This window comes from Netta rufina, assembly GCF_964035555.1.
Source record: "Netta rufina genome assembly, chromosome: 23".
Classification (NCBI taxonomy): domain Eukaryota; kingdom Metazoa; phylum Chordata; class Aves; order Anseriformes; family Anatidae; genus Netta; species Netta rufina.
In genome coordinates, this window is record NC_140147.1 from 3,957,610 (window position 1) to 3,971,844 (window position 14,235).

The 14,235-nt window shown below is 57.1% G+C and overlaps 1 protein-coding gene and 1 long non-coding RNA gene across 2 annotated transcripts in view; one reads left to right on the forward strand and one right to left on the reverse strand.

The window, feature by feature from the left end:
- Window positions 1-8,892, reverse strand: part of SLC9A1 (solute carrier family 9 member A1) — a 29,405-nt gene extending 20,513 nt beyond the window's left edge. Inside the window, exon 1 of the mRNA XM_084300520.1 lies at window positions 8,379-8,892. Coding sequence (XP_084156646.1) covers window positions 8,379-8,712 — 334 coding nt within the window. The 5' untranslated portion in view covers window positions 8,713-8,892. The remainder of the gene's footprint in view (window positions 1-8,378) is intronic.
- Window positions 8,893-9,932: 1,040 nt separating this feature from the next.
- On the forward strand, window positions 9,933-13,542 carry LOC311218059. Its single transcript, XR_014619084.1, has 3 exons — window positions 9,933-10,047; window positions 10,802-10,966; window positions 11,211-13,542. It is a non-coding gene; the product is annotated as an uncharacterized lncRNA (long non-coding RNA).
- Window positions 13,543-14,235: the final 693 nt, after the last annotated feature.

The following is a 14,235-nucleotide window of genomic DNA, read 5'->3' on the forward strand; positions in this document are numbered from 1 at the left end:
TGCGGCTGCTGCAGGGCTCAGGCTGAGCCCGCAGCCTCGTCCCCGGCCCGGTGGCATCGCAGCGGCACGCTGGGGGCACGGCGCATTTACCCCAAAAGCCTGATTTTTCTATATGGCAACAGCATCCTCGTCTGGGTCTGCATCCTCCAGCCGCATCAGAGAGGGGACAGCAGCTGGGGCAGAGCTCTTTGAGACGGCCCAACAAAAGGAGGGCTACCAAAAACCCTTCCAGCTCCACGGAAAAGGGCCAGGAGCTAAACACAACCGCTCGGCAGCCGTATTTTTCTCAGACTTCTTCAGCTGCTGCAGCGTGCGCTGGATGCCACAAATAGCTGGGCTAGGAGGGGTCGGTGCAGCCGGGCTGGCTGAAGCCGTGGGCTTTCTGCAATAAAATCGTCCAGGTTACCTTTGTAGAGCACAAAGCTGAAGCTCACACTGCTCCGTGAAGATATTGGACTGCTCTGGAGTCGGAGACACTCAAGGCGATGTCTGGAGACTGCTGGCCACCCAAAATAAGACTGCAATCGCTCTCCCAGCTTCTTGCCTTCAACCACACGGTGCAGCATTTATGAACTGGTTCCTGCTGGCCCTTGGAGCCCCAGCAAGAGTTAAACCCCCACGAGCCCAAGGTGACCACTGGTAAACTCCCCAGGCCGAGCAATGCCAATCGCCCTTCCCAGGAAGGGCAGATTTCCTCCCGGAAACAGGGGCAGGAAAGACAAACAAAAGCTTTTCAGGAAACAACCTGCTGGTAGCCACTGCGACCAGAGGGAGGATGCGATTGCAATATCTCCCCGATTACTACCGGACTTGGCGAAACCAGACAAAGCCCCGCCACCTGCAGCACACGACGGCGGCGAGCCGGGAGCCGGAGCAAGCGTCCAGCCACTTATCCTCTTCCTGAGCATCCCGCGGGAGCTGCCGTGACGCAGTTCCACGCCGGGACCCGAGGGGCTGACGAGTCCCAGGGGCCGGGAGCCACCTCTTCAGGCACCGTTTCAGCCTTCCTGCGCTGCGACACCACCGGTCCTCCAGCATCCTTCCCGAGCAGGAGCGTGCACAGTGTGATTTCACACCCAGCCAACCTAAAACGCATGCTCCTGGTTGCAGATGCTCTTTTCCACGCGGCATTTCACAGGCACGAGGAGCCCAGGGACCAGGACTGCAGAGGGAAACTGAGGCTGGATACTCCAGCTCTCCTGCTTAAAGGTCTGTGCACGCCTAAGCCTGTGCCTGTGGTGTTTGTGCTGCTAAAACCTCCAGCACCAGGGCGAGAAGCTGCCTGCTCTGCGGATTTGTCACTAAGATTTGGCATGTCGTGACTCCTAAACAATTCCAAGCCCTGAAAAAACCCTGCTGGAAATCTGCAAAAGGGAGCCTGCTACTGCAGATGTGCCTCTTGCAGGCTTAACAGAGAGAGGGGAATGATTTTCTACCACCACGCACTATTAAGCGGAATTCAAGAGCCGTCCCTCGAGGCTGATTGTGTTACGACTTTCTGGAGACAAAGACTGCTGCATGCTATGATGTTTATGAGTCACTCCTGGGCAACCCAAGGAAACGCATTTGTTCCCTTCTGATTACGAGAAGCACTTTGTACTCTTCAACTTTCCACTCCGGGATCAACTTCCTGAGCCTTTGGTCAGCCCTGACCCCATCAAATCCATCGTGCCGGGGATGGAGCTAGCAAGTGGGCCAAGCTCTCTAGGAGGCAACCCCGAGCCACGTGGTGACGTCTCACCAAAGCACAAGCTGCCCAATTCTCCCTACGTGGCTGTGAGCAGCGATCAATCTTTGATCTCACCACTGCTGAGCAACCCGCAGCAGCAACGTGTGCGTGCCTGCCTGCCTGCCACGATTTTAATTTCAGTTCTTCGCTCCCAAGCAGAAGCACACGGGTGTTCTTCTGCCCCAGGACAGAGCAGGAGAACAAAACACCACAAGATATCCCTCCCGCAATTAATACACAACTGGAAGGTGCTGGAAAATTAGAGAGAGAAGCGAGATACCATCAAGCATCACATAGAATAGACGGCGATCGTACGACTCGCCTCAAGCAGCAGCGCATCCATGGGCAGGAAAACCGAGCATTGACACTTGGCCAAAGCCAAACTGTGGCCACAATTCCCCTTCAAAGCTTCACTTTGAAGCCAGCCAGCAGAGATTTCAAACCCCCGAGGCTGTTATCAAGCTGCACCAGAGAGAGGTGCACCAGAGAAGTGCAGCTCGGCTCCAGCACCAGAACCAGAGCTCCGTCTCGGCTCAGCTAGCCCGTGTTTTCTCAGAGTATTCCTGATGGATTTGGTTTTATTTGAACAAATTAAGCCTTGGGGACCCAAAAGGAAAAAAAAGAAAGTAATCAAATGTTTACGAGGCAGCTGCAGTAATTCATCTTCATCGTTGCTTGCTTAAAGTTTCCTCTTTCAGTGCCCACAGCCGCATCCACAGAGCGCTGGCTGGGGCGATGCTCTCGGCGCAGGGCTGCCTCCTGCACGACTCTTGGACAGCCCAGAGCCAAACCCCAGTCCCCTGAGCTCCCCAGTTCCCCTGAGCTCTCTGTCCCACCCTTGCAGACAAGGAGCTCCCTTCCCTGTGCCGTAACCCAAAGAAGGACCCTCTCCCTTCCCTCCAGCTCCAGCCAGTTTGCATTTCTCCATGAATGCTTCACAACCTGTTTTACCACACTAATTGCAGGCAGCAGGCTACTTCTCCACCCCAGTAATTTCTAAGGGATCTCTGGCAGCTTTGGGTATTGTGGATAAGCCGTGGCTGCATGTCTGAGACGTGCTGGGGTGGAGGACATCACTGGGACCATCTGATGTGGGGTCCTGTAAACCAAACGGGCCAAATATCAGCTCCTTCTGCTTCTAACCCCAAACCATCCCAGGTCTATTTGAGGTCTCAGGGGAGGGACAACTTCCTGACATCTCCCCAAAAGCTGGGCCAGCGCTGATCCAGGCTCTGGCCATCACAGGACTTTGCCAAACAACACTCACACCCCAAATCCCACCTGCAAGCTTTGCGGGAAGCTCGCCCTTCCCCGGCCCCTGGCACAATTAATAAATGGGACGAAACAAAAGCTTCAGTTCCCGAATGGCCTTCGGGTACAGAAAGCACAGCAGGTGACGAGGTTCCCGTACAGGGGAAAGTCGTGACTGCAAACCACACATAATTCTGTTTTAATGGGCATTATGCCTCGCTGGGGAGGTCCGGGCCGTGATTAGCAGCACTGCGCTCAGACGCGTTCATCCTTCCCCACTCCATCACCATCCTGTACCCCACAGCAGGAACCTTTCGCTCTTCCAGCCCTAATTAATGTAATGGTTTTCTCGGATCCACGGAGGGAACAGTTTGGAGGTTTTATTTTTGCTCAGACATCAGCAACGGGCAGAACAGGAAGAAAACAACGCCGTGGACGTTCCTTCTGAGAAGGCAAACCAGAAAGGGAGAGAAGGCAAACCACAGCGAGCGCTGGATCATTCCCCAACCAGGAAGCCCAACGCAACAAGTCAGCATTAGAAGAGGCTGTTTAAATTCATTAGCACAACAATTTACACTTGGGTGGCTCCAGCTGCAGCAGTTCTTCCAGCTCCTTCCCTTGGTTATTCACCAGGCCTCGGCTCCCCTGCAGAACAGCCCCCAGCTCGCCGACACAAACGGGGTGACACGTGGCGAGGTCTGGGGCGCTCTCAGCCTGTATTTCTGCCTTGGTAATTGCAGCCCCTGCACATAACGAGCAGGCAGGCTGTAGGACAAGCCTTGGGATCCCCGAGGGAACCCACATCAGAGAGCCCAGACCCAGATGACAGAGCCCAAGGAGCCAAACCCATCCCAGCGGCGCGGCCCCGCCGTGCTCCCCGTGTCCTCACCCCAAGGAGCCCGAGAGCCCTGCCAGGCAGACGGCGAGCAGAGATAACTCCCAGATAACGGGGAGCAGAGATAACTCCGGGTGTGCTCACGCCACACGTCATGCAGACGTATTCATGCGATGATGAAGGCTGAAGCACGTCCGAACGTTTCTTCTCGTCTCCTTCCCGAGCCCTGCAAACGGCGTTGCTCTCCCGGTGCTGTCCCCTCGTGTCCTGTCTCAGGGATGAATTTCTGCACCCTAAACCCGCCGTTCCCCGCTCCCTGCCTCCAGCATGACAGGTTTGCTACCCGGCTCGTTCACCCCAACAAGTCCTCGCCCCAAACCCACGGGTTTTTGTGAGACCTCCGGGGTGGCCCCTCCAGGAGCACCCAGCCCCAGGAGACGGATGCGGCAGGCTGAAAACCAGAGGGTGGCATTTGAAAAGCGCTCAAGTGTTTTAGCACCCAAGTCTGGCTGTCAGACTGCAGCTGTCAGCCTCTAAAAACCATTCCCTCGCCAATTTGGAAACCGTCCCCTCTCCTCCGAGCACAGGATCCGACCCGCCGTGCCCACAGCTGCCCCCAGCCCCCGCCGGGCTCGCTCTGCCCACAACCCCACGTGCGTTGGTCACGTTTTGCTCTTCTTTTTTCAGCTCCTATCACCAGCCCGCAGGCCCCAAGGGACTTCCTTAATCTCGTTCCTCTCCAGACACCAGCAGTGACAGGGACGGCCGGCTGGAGCTGGCCAAAGGCAACCAACCGCCCCCGCAGCGCTGCCGCTGAACGCAGGAGCTGGACCCGGTGCCTGCCTTGTGCCCTGCAAACGGAGCTGAGACGTGACACCAAATCCCAGGGCTTTGGGCTCCCTCTCTGCCAGGACAGCTGGCTCTGCAGGGACACGCTCCCCAGGAGGTTTTATGGGGCTCTGATAAGGACAGGGGCCATGGGGGGGATTTTCCTGCAGGCATGGGGACGGCGCTGGCTGCTGCCAGACTGTGAGAGACGGAGACACCCCAAACAGCCCCAGCACAGGCACACAAACAGAAAAAAAGGCTGTGAAGGGGGAAGAAAGAAGGCAGAGCAATGACTCAGTGATTGCTACGGGCTCCGAGCAGAGCCCGCTGCACCGGGCGTTGAATTAACGTCTCGCACGCACCAGCGAGCAAAAGCAGGGCAGGAGAGCTCGGCCACAGAGCACTGCCTCGTAGGTAACCTCTGCAGCAGTCCCTCGAGCAGACGTGTAGGAAATCATGACCCCGGTACCTGCCTGAGCTGCTAGGTGCAGTGGTGAGGCTGTTCCATGAAGGACAGTGAGGATCTGGGAGCTCTCCGATGCAGGACAGCCACTTGGTGCAGCCGGCCCTGCAAATAACACGGCCGTCCTGCATCAAACCTGACCCCGGGAGGGAAATAGGACTGCTGTGCTTTTCTGTTTCAAAAGGCAGGACCTGAGACGGGCTTTGGGGACGCAGCTAACCCTGCAGGTGGGCAGGAGCTGGTTTGCAGCAGAGCTCCGACCAGCAGGCCCCAGATGAGCCAGCGAGGGGACTGCTCACCACAAGCGGCTGTTCCCAGCCCTGACTCACTCCTTCCCTTTCCCCCGAAATAGAAAAATGTTTACAGCCGAACCCGAATGCTCCTGATCCTCTGCTGGAGCTGAAAGGTCGTTCATTCCCCCCGCTGCTGGGCTCAGGACACTGCGTTTGTGCAGCCGGTCCTGTGCTGGGCACGGCACCCAGCCCTTCCCCAGCTGCTCCCCCAGCACCCTGCTGAGGAAAACCCCTCAGTGCCCTTACAAAGCCCTCACAAACAGCCTCGAGGAGGTGAGTAAGGCAGCGGGGAGGCCGGGGACAGAGGGATTGGAGGTCTGACGTGATGGGGACACGCAACAGGCTGAGACAAAATCTCCTTGCGACACTGCGAGCTAACCCAGCTCCGCTCCTGGCACGGTCACCGCCAGATGTGGCCTGCACGTAGCTGGTGGGGCGTTGGAAAAGCCCGATTGTGGCTGTCCCTCCCCCATTTTCTCCCCCACAGGCTGAAAACGCTGCTCGAGCACGAAGGGAAGCAGGCAGCAGGCAGCAGCAGCCGTGCCCTTCCGCGCTGGGATGAGGCAACGCAGAAGCAGCCCACGCCTGCGAGGCACGCGGCGACCACAAGCGACGTGTCCTGTCCCAAAAAGCAGGATGTCCCCCTTTAAGCCCCAAAGGCTGCCTGTGAATTACCCAGAGCAATCAGGAGAAACCCAGCAGCAGGACAAGGCTCTGGCTGCATCTCCTGGCAGAAGGAAGAGCTCTGGAAGTGCTTCCGAGCCCCTGGACTGCCTGCACTGTGTGGTCACCCCCTGGCACCCCAGCTGGGGACACCCAGAGGCGACGTGCTGACTTCTGTGTAACTTCTTCTGATGCAGGACGGGATGGAGCTGAGGGAGCCTGAATATTCAGCTCTACCAGCAACGTGGGAACAGCACGCCGAGCCAGCCCCGCCGTCCCCCTCGCTCTGACGCAGTCTCAAAACCCTGGGGAAGAGGCCGAGGAAGAGGACGAAGCCCCGTTACGGCTCTGCTGCCGAAGTCCCTGCTAGGTCGGTAGCTGAAGGTACGGTTTTGGCATCGGCAGCATCCCTGCAGAGCACCTGCCGTCCTCGAGGGACCCTTGCCAGAGCTGCGAGGCAGCTCCTAAAATACTCCCCATCACCGCACAGCCCTGCGGAATACTTTTACTGTGAACGAACCGAGCTCAGCTGACGGCCAGAAATAACTTTCCACGCAAGGCAAACAAACCCTAACTTTCAGGGCAGGCTCCCAGAACAGCCTCTGGCTGCCCGTGGGGATGTCCCCGTGCCCCACGGGCTCTCCGCTGCCCACGGGGGGCTTCGGGCAGCGAGCCGAGGTTCCCAAATCGTGCCCTGAGTTCGTCCGAGAGCAGAGCCCTGGCTGGAGAGGGGCCAGCCGTGTTGGCCCCTCCTTTCTCCTCCGGCTTCCGCGCAGATCCTCCTGATTTCATCACTCTTCACTCCCCGAGACAGGCGGCAGAGACCGCGGTGCAGTAGCCCCGAGCAGCTAGCAGAGGTCGCTTAACAGATGCTAGGTGAGCCATGGGAGAGGAGGTTTCAGGGCCGCGTTTCCTGCGGCGAGGCTGCCTTCAGCCACCCGCGCTTTTGAAGCACTTTGCTCCACGGGGGAAGCCCGGAAGGGCCGAAACCCACACGTCCCCTTTCCGCCTCGCCACGCCGCTCTGCTCGCCCGGGAAGCCTCTGGCATGGAAACGTTTTCACTCATTTGCCTACGCGTGAATAAAACATGCGGGAGGGGTTAGGAAAATGGGGTTTTACCGGCCTGTGCACGCTCGCAGCAGGCTGGGAACGGGGTGAGGTGCTTTGGGGGAAAACTTTGGCAGGGAGTGTCCACGATCTCGGCCACGTCTGGGGTCTCTGGGACCCACTGGAGCAGGATGGAGCATGGCTTAAAGCAGGCACCCGAGGGAAATGTCCCTGGCTGTGATGTCTCAGGACCCCCAGCCAGATTTCAATCCGTTGCAGTGCTCCAGAAGGAGCTGCCAGCGCTGCTACGGCTCTGATGGTAATTAAGGAACAAAATTAAGGCAACACACATCCTCCCTCCCTCCCTCCCGTCGCCCACTCTAGGGCTGGGACAGGCAAACATTTCACCTGCCCTCGAAATCCCCAGCTGGAGTGGGGCCAACGCGACCTCCCCAGGTCTGGCCCTTGGGTGCTGGTGGGTGCGAGGTGGTGGCACCACGGCACGCTGTGGGGTGGTTGGTTCGCGATCGATCCAGCTGCAGAAGTTTGGGAAACACTCAGCCAAAACCCGCCGGCCGCCCCGGCACGCCGCTGCCTTTCCGGAGCCCTCATCCCGCGGGGTCTGCTCCCAGCCTCTGCCCCCGGCCTCTCGCCACCCTTCCCACAGTGATCTTCGGGGGAGGACACACCGCAGCAGGGGGTTTGGGATGCCCAGCCCGATTCCCGGGAGGAAGGGGAGGCCGAAGCGGGGAGAAATTGTAAGTGATTTCTCCAAGGTTACAAAAGGCGGCTGTGGTTTGGGAAGGAAACAAAGCAACGCAGCCGACGCTTCCTCCCCGGTGCTGCCTGCCTCCCGAATGATGTCAGGGAAACCTAAAACGCCCCTTGCCCAAAGAGGGGATGGTCAGTGCTCGGGGAGCATCTTCGCTGATGCTCTGGGCATCGGGACAAGCAAGCCTGCCCCCACCAAGGGGGCTGGGGTGCCCACTGCGCCGGCTGCCGGGCCTGCAGCAGACACAAGGTCGCGGGGAGAGCGATGCACCCCCCGTCCTGGGGTGCCCGGGGCGTGAAGGGGGCTTTGCCCGGGGATACTGCCCCGTCCAGCCAGGGGGTCGCACCCTGCATGCTCCGGGGGTCGCACCCGGGATGCTGACAGCACCTTCCCCGGGAATCCAGGGGTTCCCTCCCGGGGCTACCGCGGGGCGCTCACCCCGGGGTCGCTCGCGGTGGGGACCCTTCCCCATCACCCAGCACCACCGCCGACCTACCCAGCTTCATCAGGCAGGCCAGCAGGATCCAGAGGGAGATCTCGAAGGGGATGCGGACGTGAGCGTAGTCGATGCCCAGCACGGGGAAGGCTTTGCGGTGCTTGTTGTGCCCCTCGCCCGAGTGGTTGGCCGCCTGCTTGTTCAGCGGGTGCATCTCCTGCGCCGTGGCCGGCGGCGGCGCGGCCGTGATACCCCCGGCTTCCCCACCCGGTAGCGGTGCCGGGTGTCTCCGGGAAGGCTCGGAAGCCAACATGGGGTTGGCCTGCAAGCCCTGCCCGGGTAGCAGCGAGCCCAGCAACACCAGCAGCACCCACGGCAGGAGGAGCGCGGCCATGGCGCAGGGCGCAGGGCGCGGCGGGGGCTCGCTGGGGACCGGGACCCACGGGTGCTGCGGGCTCGGAGCAGCCCCGGCGGCAGGCTGAGAAGAGCCGGGACCGGGACCGGGGCTTGGGTGGCGGAGGAACGGCGGAACATCCCCCGGAGCGGCCGGGGCGGCCGCGGGGAGGAGGCAGGGGCGGAGGCGGCCCCGCAGCGCCTGCGGAATGCAGCGCCCTGGGCACGGCGGAGGGGCCGGGCCGGGGGCAGGGCGGGGAGGGGCGGGAAAAAAAAAGGGGGAAAAAGGGGAAAAAAATAAAGGGGAAGGGGGTGGGAGAAGAGAAGGGGGTGGGGGAGTGCGGGGGGGAAGCGGGGGTGGGTGGAAAGGGGGTGGTGGGAGATGGGGGCGCAGATGGAAAGGGGGGCGCAGATGGAAAGGGGGTGCTGCAAAAGGGGGGTGCACGCGGAAAGGGGGTGCTGGGGAATGGGGGAAGCGGGGAGGGGGGTGGAAATGGTGCTGGGAAATGGGGTGTAACTGGGAAGGGGGGCTGCAAAGTAGGGGTGCTGGGAAACGGTGCGAGTGGGAAGGGGGGGCTGCAAAGTGGGGTGCAACTGGAAAGGGGGGGGTGTTTTGGGATGGTGCAGTTGGGAAGGGGGCACGGCAAAGCGGGGTGTGCTGTGATATGGGGTGCGACTGGAAAGGGGGGGGTGTTTTGAAACGGGGTGCAACTGGAAAGGGAGCCCTGCAAAGTGGGGGTGTGCTGTGAAACAGGCTGCAAGTGGGACGGGGACACTGCAAATTGGGGTGGCACTGGAAAGGGGGGGGGTTTGAAACTGCAACTGGAAAGGGGCACTGGAAAGCGGGGTGCAACTGGAAAGGGGGCATTGCAATGGGGTGTGTTGTAAAACAGTACAACTGGAAAGGGGAACACTGAAAAGGGGGTTGCAACTGGAAAAGGGGGTTGGAGGGCTGAGGAGTGTGCTCCAAAGTGGGGTGCAGTTGGAAAGAGGGCACTGGAAGGGGCGTGGGGGGGTTTGCAAAGTGGGGTGGAACTGTAAGGGGTGTGCACGGGGGCAAGGGGTGCACGGCAAGGCGGGGGGCAGCTGCAAAGCAGGGTTAGAACCCAAAAGGGGGAGCAGAGGAGCAGGAGGGCGCTACTGCAGGGCAGGGGGCAGCTGCAAGGGGGGTGCGTGGGGGCGAGGGGTGCGGTGCAAAGCGGGGTGCAGCGCAAAGGGTGGGGCAGGGAAACGAGGGGGTGCTAAAAGCGAGGTGGAGTGCGGCGCAGGGCGCGGTTGGGTTGAAAAGGGTGCACGGAGGAGAAGCATGAGGCGGGCACGGGTGCAAGCCTCGGAGGTAGGTGCGGTGCGGGGTGGTGCAGCGCCAAAGCGAGGTGCGTGGAGGCAGGCTGAGCACGTGGAGGGGGGTGAAAATGCGTGGATGGGTGCACAGGGGCGAGGTGGGCACCAGGAGGCAAAGGGGCCATAATGCAAGGTGCCAAAGGAAGGGAGGGAAAGGGGACCTGGGCCCAGGCCGTGCTGCTGGAGGGGTGCAGGGGGTTGGCACTGCAGGGCTGGGGACAGCAGAGCACTGGGAGAGCAGAGCAGCCTCCTGCCCCCCCCCTGTGTTTGCTGTTGGGAGAGGGGAATGGGGCTGTGGGATTTGCAAAGCTTCCAGCGGGGTTAGAAGGGGCCTGGTGAGTACTGGCTGTTATTCTAGGCCGACGGGCTGCTGTAACCCCATCCGCGCCTGCTGGTAGCTCCGTGCCCTTCGTCCTAGACTGCAGGAAATCTGATAAGGATCTAATAAAACCCCGGGCGTAGTGTGGGGGGGTTGCTCAGCACCACGCGCCTGATTTCTTGGCTCTGCCGCGCCGTTCCTGAGCGTCACTGGAGCCATCAAAGCTGGCGCGAGTTTTGAACTGATTTAACAACTGAAAGTCAGGGGAAATGGAGCTTTTTGTTAAAGATGCAGCCCCTGATCCTTGGGGGCACTTGGTGTGAGAAAGACGTGGGTTCTTGGCAAGGCACGTGGCAGCTAAAAACCAAGACATTGAAGGTTTCACTTGCTGGTTTCAATCAGTGACGTTCCTCTTTTAAAACGGCATCAGCTACCAGTGATGGTGCCTGGGGAAAGCTGCAGGAAACGCCGACGTTCGTCCTCTGGCAGACCTGGGCGGGAAGAGGGAGCACGCCGTGTTGCTGGTGGAAATGATCAACGACAAACGTGACCCATCAATTAACGTGAATCACGAGCCTGAGCAGGAACCAGCTAGGTGTGTCAATTCCTCTCTTCCGCTTGGTTATGTTCTCAATAGTCAAATTAATCTGTTTTACCAATTAAGCAAGAAATCCTGAATGTTTCTCCTTTTGAAAGAGCTTAGTCATAACTGGGTGAGAAGCCTGATCCTAGACTATGGCAGCTAATTTGTGTCTCAGCTGCAGCAGGATTGGTGCTGGGAGCATGCAGGCAACTAGACGCTGCTTCAGGAGCAAACACTGGCTCTGGTTTTCTTTCAGAAACAGTTCTGAGAAGCTAAAACCGGTACAGTGTTCCCTTGAAATAACTGGGTCAGATTCGTCCACCTCCTCACGCCTAGATCAATCAACAGCCGTGGTGAGCTGGCACGAACCGTCTCGTATCTCCCCATTGTACCTTTGCCAGTGGGGGATGCAGCATCAAATTAACTTCTTGCTACTTTGGGAGCGTGCTTGCACTCGCCTGGCTGAATAACACTGGCTGGACAGAGGCCTTTCAACCTATGGAACAGGCTGGTGCTCTGGAAATGACTTAAGTTGGTGCAAATTCGTGACAAAGGGGAGAGAGCTTCCTCCTGATCGGGACACAAAGACTTGGAGACATTCAATTAAATCCGCGTACTGGAGTTAATGAATCGTCTCTGCAGTGCTCTGATAATGGCAAATATCCCCATCAGGGCCTGCAGGCTGCTGCCTTGGTGCTTTTTTTCCAGCAATTTCTAGCTCGTGTGCCATGAGAGGAGTCCCTTTACCTGCAGCTTTTTACGGCCCAGCCAAGACGCCCGCTTGAGAGTCTTGGAAATTGCACCACCCTCGCGCTGGGAGGGAGCGTAACGAGGCTTGAGCTGCTTGGCCTGCAAAGGGAGAGCAAAACTACTGCATGAATGGGCACCTGGAGCTTTAAAATGTCCAATCAAGCAAATTGCATAAGTTATAATACACCAGAGCTTATCCTATTGTATCCTGGAGAGCAAAATCACACACTGTGGATACAGCTCCTCCGCATTTAACTTCATAATTGTCTTCCTTGGAAAGACAAGTGTGTCCCTGGAAATACTTTGCACCTCTTTCCTTCAAGCAGCCGTGTAGCTGGGCACCTGCACTGACCCAGGCTCCTCCAGGCCACAGAAGCACGCTATTTCACAACCCAGCACACACTAATGCAGTACCCAGCAAATGCCCAGAGCTGTGTTTGCATCCAAGTCATGCAGAATTCAGCCCTCATATTGAATCTGCAGCAAGGCTTTGACCAGAGCATCTGAATATTTTCCAGAGGACATTAATCATCAAAAGGTAAACATCTTTTACATTGCTCAGGGAGGCAAACCCAGGCAGACACACGAGAGAAGGGAACCGTTTTCTGTAGATTTGCTCAAAGAAGCCAGGAACGCAAACCTTGCTGTACATACTGGCTGCAATCCACACTGGCTACAAGAGTATTTTTATACATGTATAGTCTATTTCTATATTGGACACAGCTGTTTCTTTCTCATCCTCTGTGTATTTATTTGAAAAAGATGAACTCTGCACAACTACCTCTCAGTTTATACTTTGCTGCTGTGCTCCCATCCTGGCTTCCAACTCACAATTGGCTGGGCAAAGTGGATGCAGGTCAGGCTGTCAAATGATTTTCTTTTTCTCTGGTCTGCTCCAATAAACAACAGAGTTAAGTGGAAAGTAAAGAATGCATGCCACTAAATTTTATTTCAGCTGCTTTAGTTGAACCATTTCTGCCTGAAAAAAAAATATCTGGTCCAGCTCCAGCACTCCTTATCTGATGTCTGCAAGACAAACCGTGTTGCTTCTCTCTCACAGAGCAAGGTCTACACCTATAAACCTGTGTTCATGTTCACTGTGACTGCCTCACTATGTCACAGTGTGGAAAACTTAACTTTATCATGAATTTTCTACATTTTTTACGCTATTTTTTGCGTGTGTTTGCATACATATGTGCAGCATACATTGATGACAGGAGATGTGTACTTATTGACAGCATTAAGTAATGCCTTCTGTCTGACTTAAATTATTTTCCCTCGTGTAATAAGCAGGCCAAGTCCAACTCTCAGGCAGTTTTATTCCTTCCTCCCTGTCTGTTTCTTGAGACTGAAAATCCAGCCACCCTATTTCATGAGGACGCTCACCGTGGCGGTGTTTATATGGAACAACATCGGGTGCTGGGATGAGAAAGCCATGTTTACATTCCCCAACATGCCTCCAGTTCCCTTTGTGACCACAGCGAGTTCCTTAAACTCTGCGGATCTGCAATTCAGAGTGAGGCTCTGAATTTCCAGGCTCTCCTTGACTTCAGCCACTGTTATGTCTATCACCAGCTCTGAAAAAAATCAAGCCTTCCATGCCCCACTTTCCTCGCTGTCAGCAAGCAAAACTTACATGTCAAGGGCATCTGAAGCCTGATGGATTTTTGTGTGGAGCTTCAGATCCCCATGAGGACAGCATCTGAGAAAAGAAGATAAAACCCTGTTGTACAGATGGTAGTGATGGATACCGATTATTTTTTGTTTAATTAAAAGAGCCTGGACAGACGCAGAGGCAACAATTAATTATCTCCTGTAAAAACTTTGACCACGGCTAAATAAATTAATGGGTTACGAGATGAAGACAGATTGTTAAAGCTAATGGTTGATCTGTCCTTTATAAATTGAGAGGTATATGGGAAATTCCTCAAGCTCGCAGATAACTGAGCTAAGAGGCTTTATGCTGTGTTAACACAGAATAGGGGAGTAGCGATTTCCTTCTGTTGAGCAGCCGGGTTTATCTCGGAGCTGTAAAACAAAGTTCTCAACGAGAGTTTATTCATTAAAGTTTATTAATAGGCTTCAGGACGTTTAGCTGGGGATGTGAGTCACAGAGGGATGAATGTTTAACTCCTGAAATATTTTATTTCACAGCCTCCTGGTGTCGGGAGCGCTGCTTCCCCCGTGTCCAGCAGCGTTGGACCTCAGGGCGTCCCACGGCAGCTGGAAGGCCGAAGGGAAGGTTTTTTGTGAACACTGCCGCCCCCTGGCTCTTTGCACAAGGTTATTTCTCCTCATAAGAAAAATAACTTTGTGCTGCCTGGGGGAGCCTGAGGCGCAACGGGTGGGAATTGCTTGTGGAAGGGGCACTGGGGTCGGGCTGGGGGTGAGGATTTCCACTGGGACACACTCTCAGGCTGACGGGGAGCCCAGGCCTTGGCCTTGCTACCGCCGTGCCCACCGAGGCCCAGCCCGGAGGCTCCCGGCCCGCAGGCGGGCGGCAGCGGGGGGAGGCCGGGGGACGCCGCGGG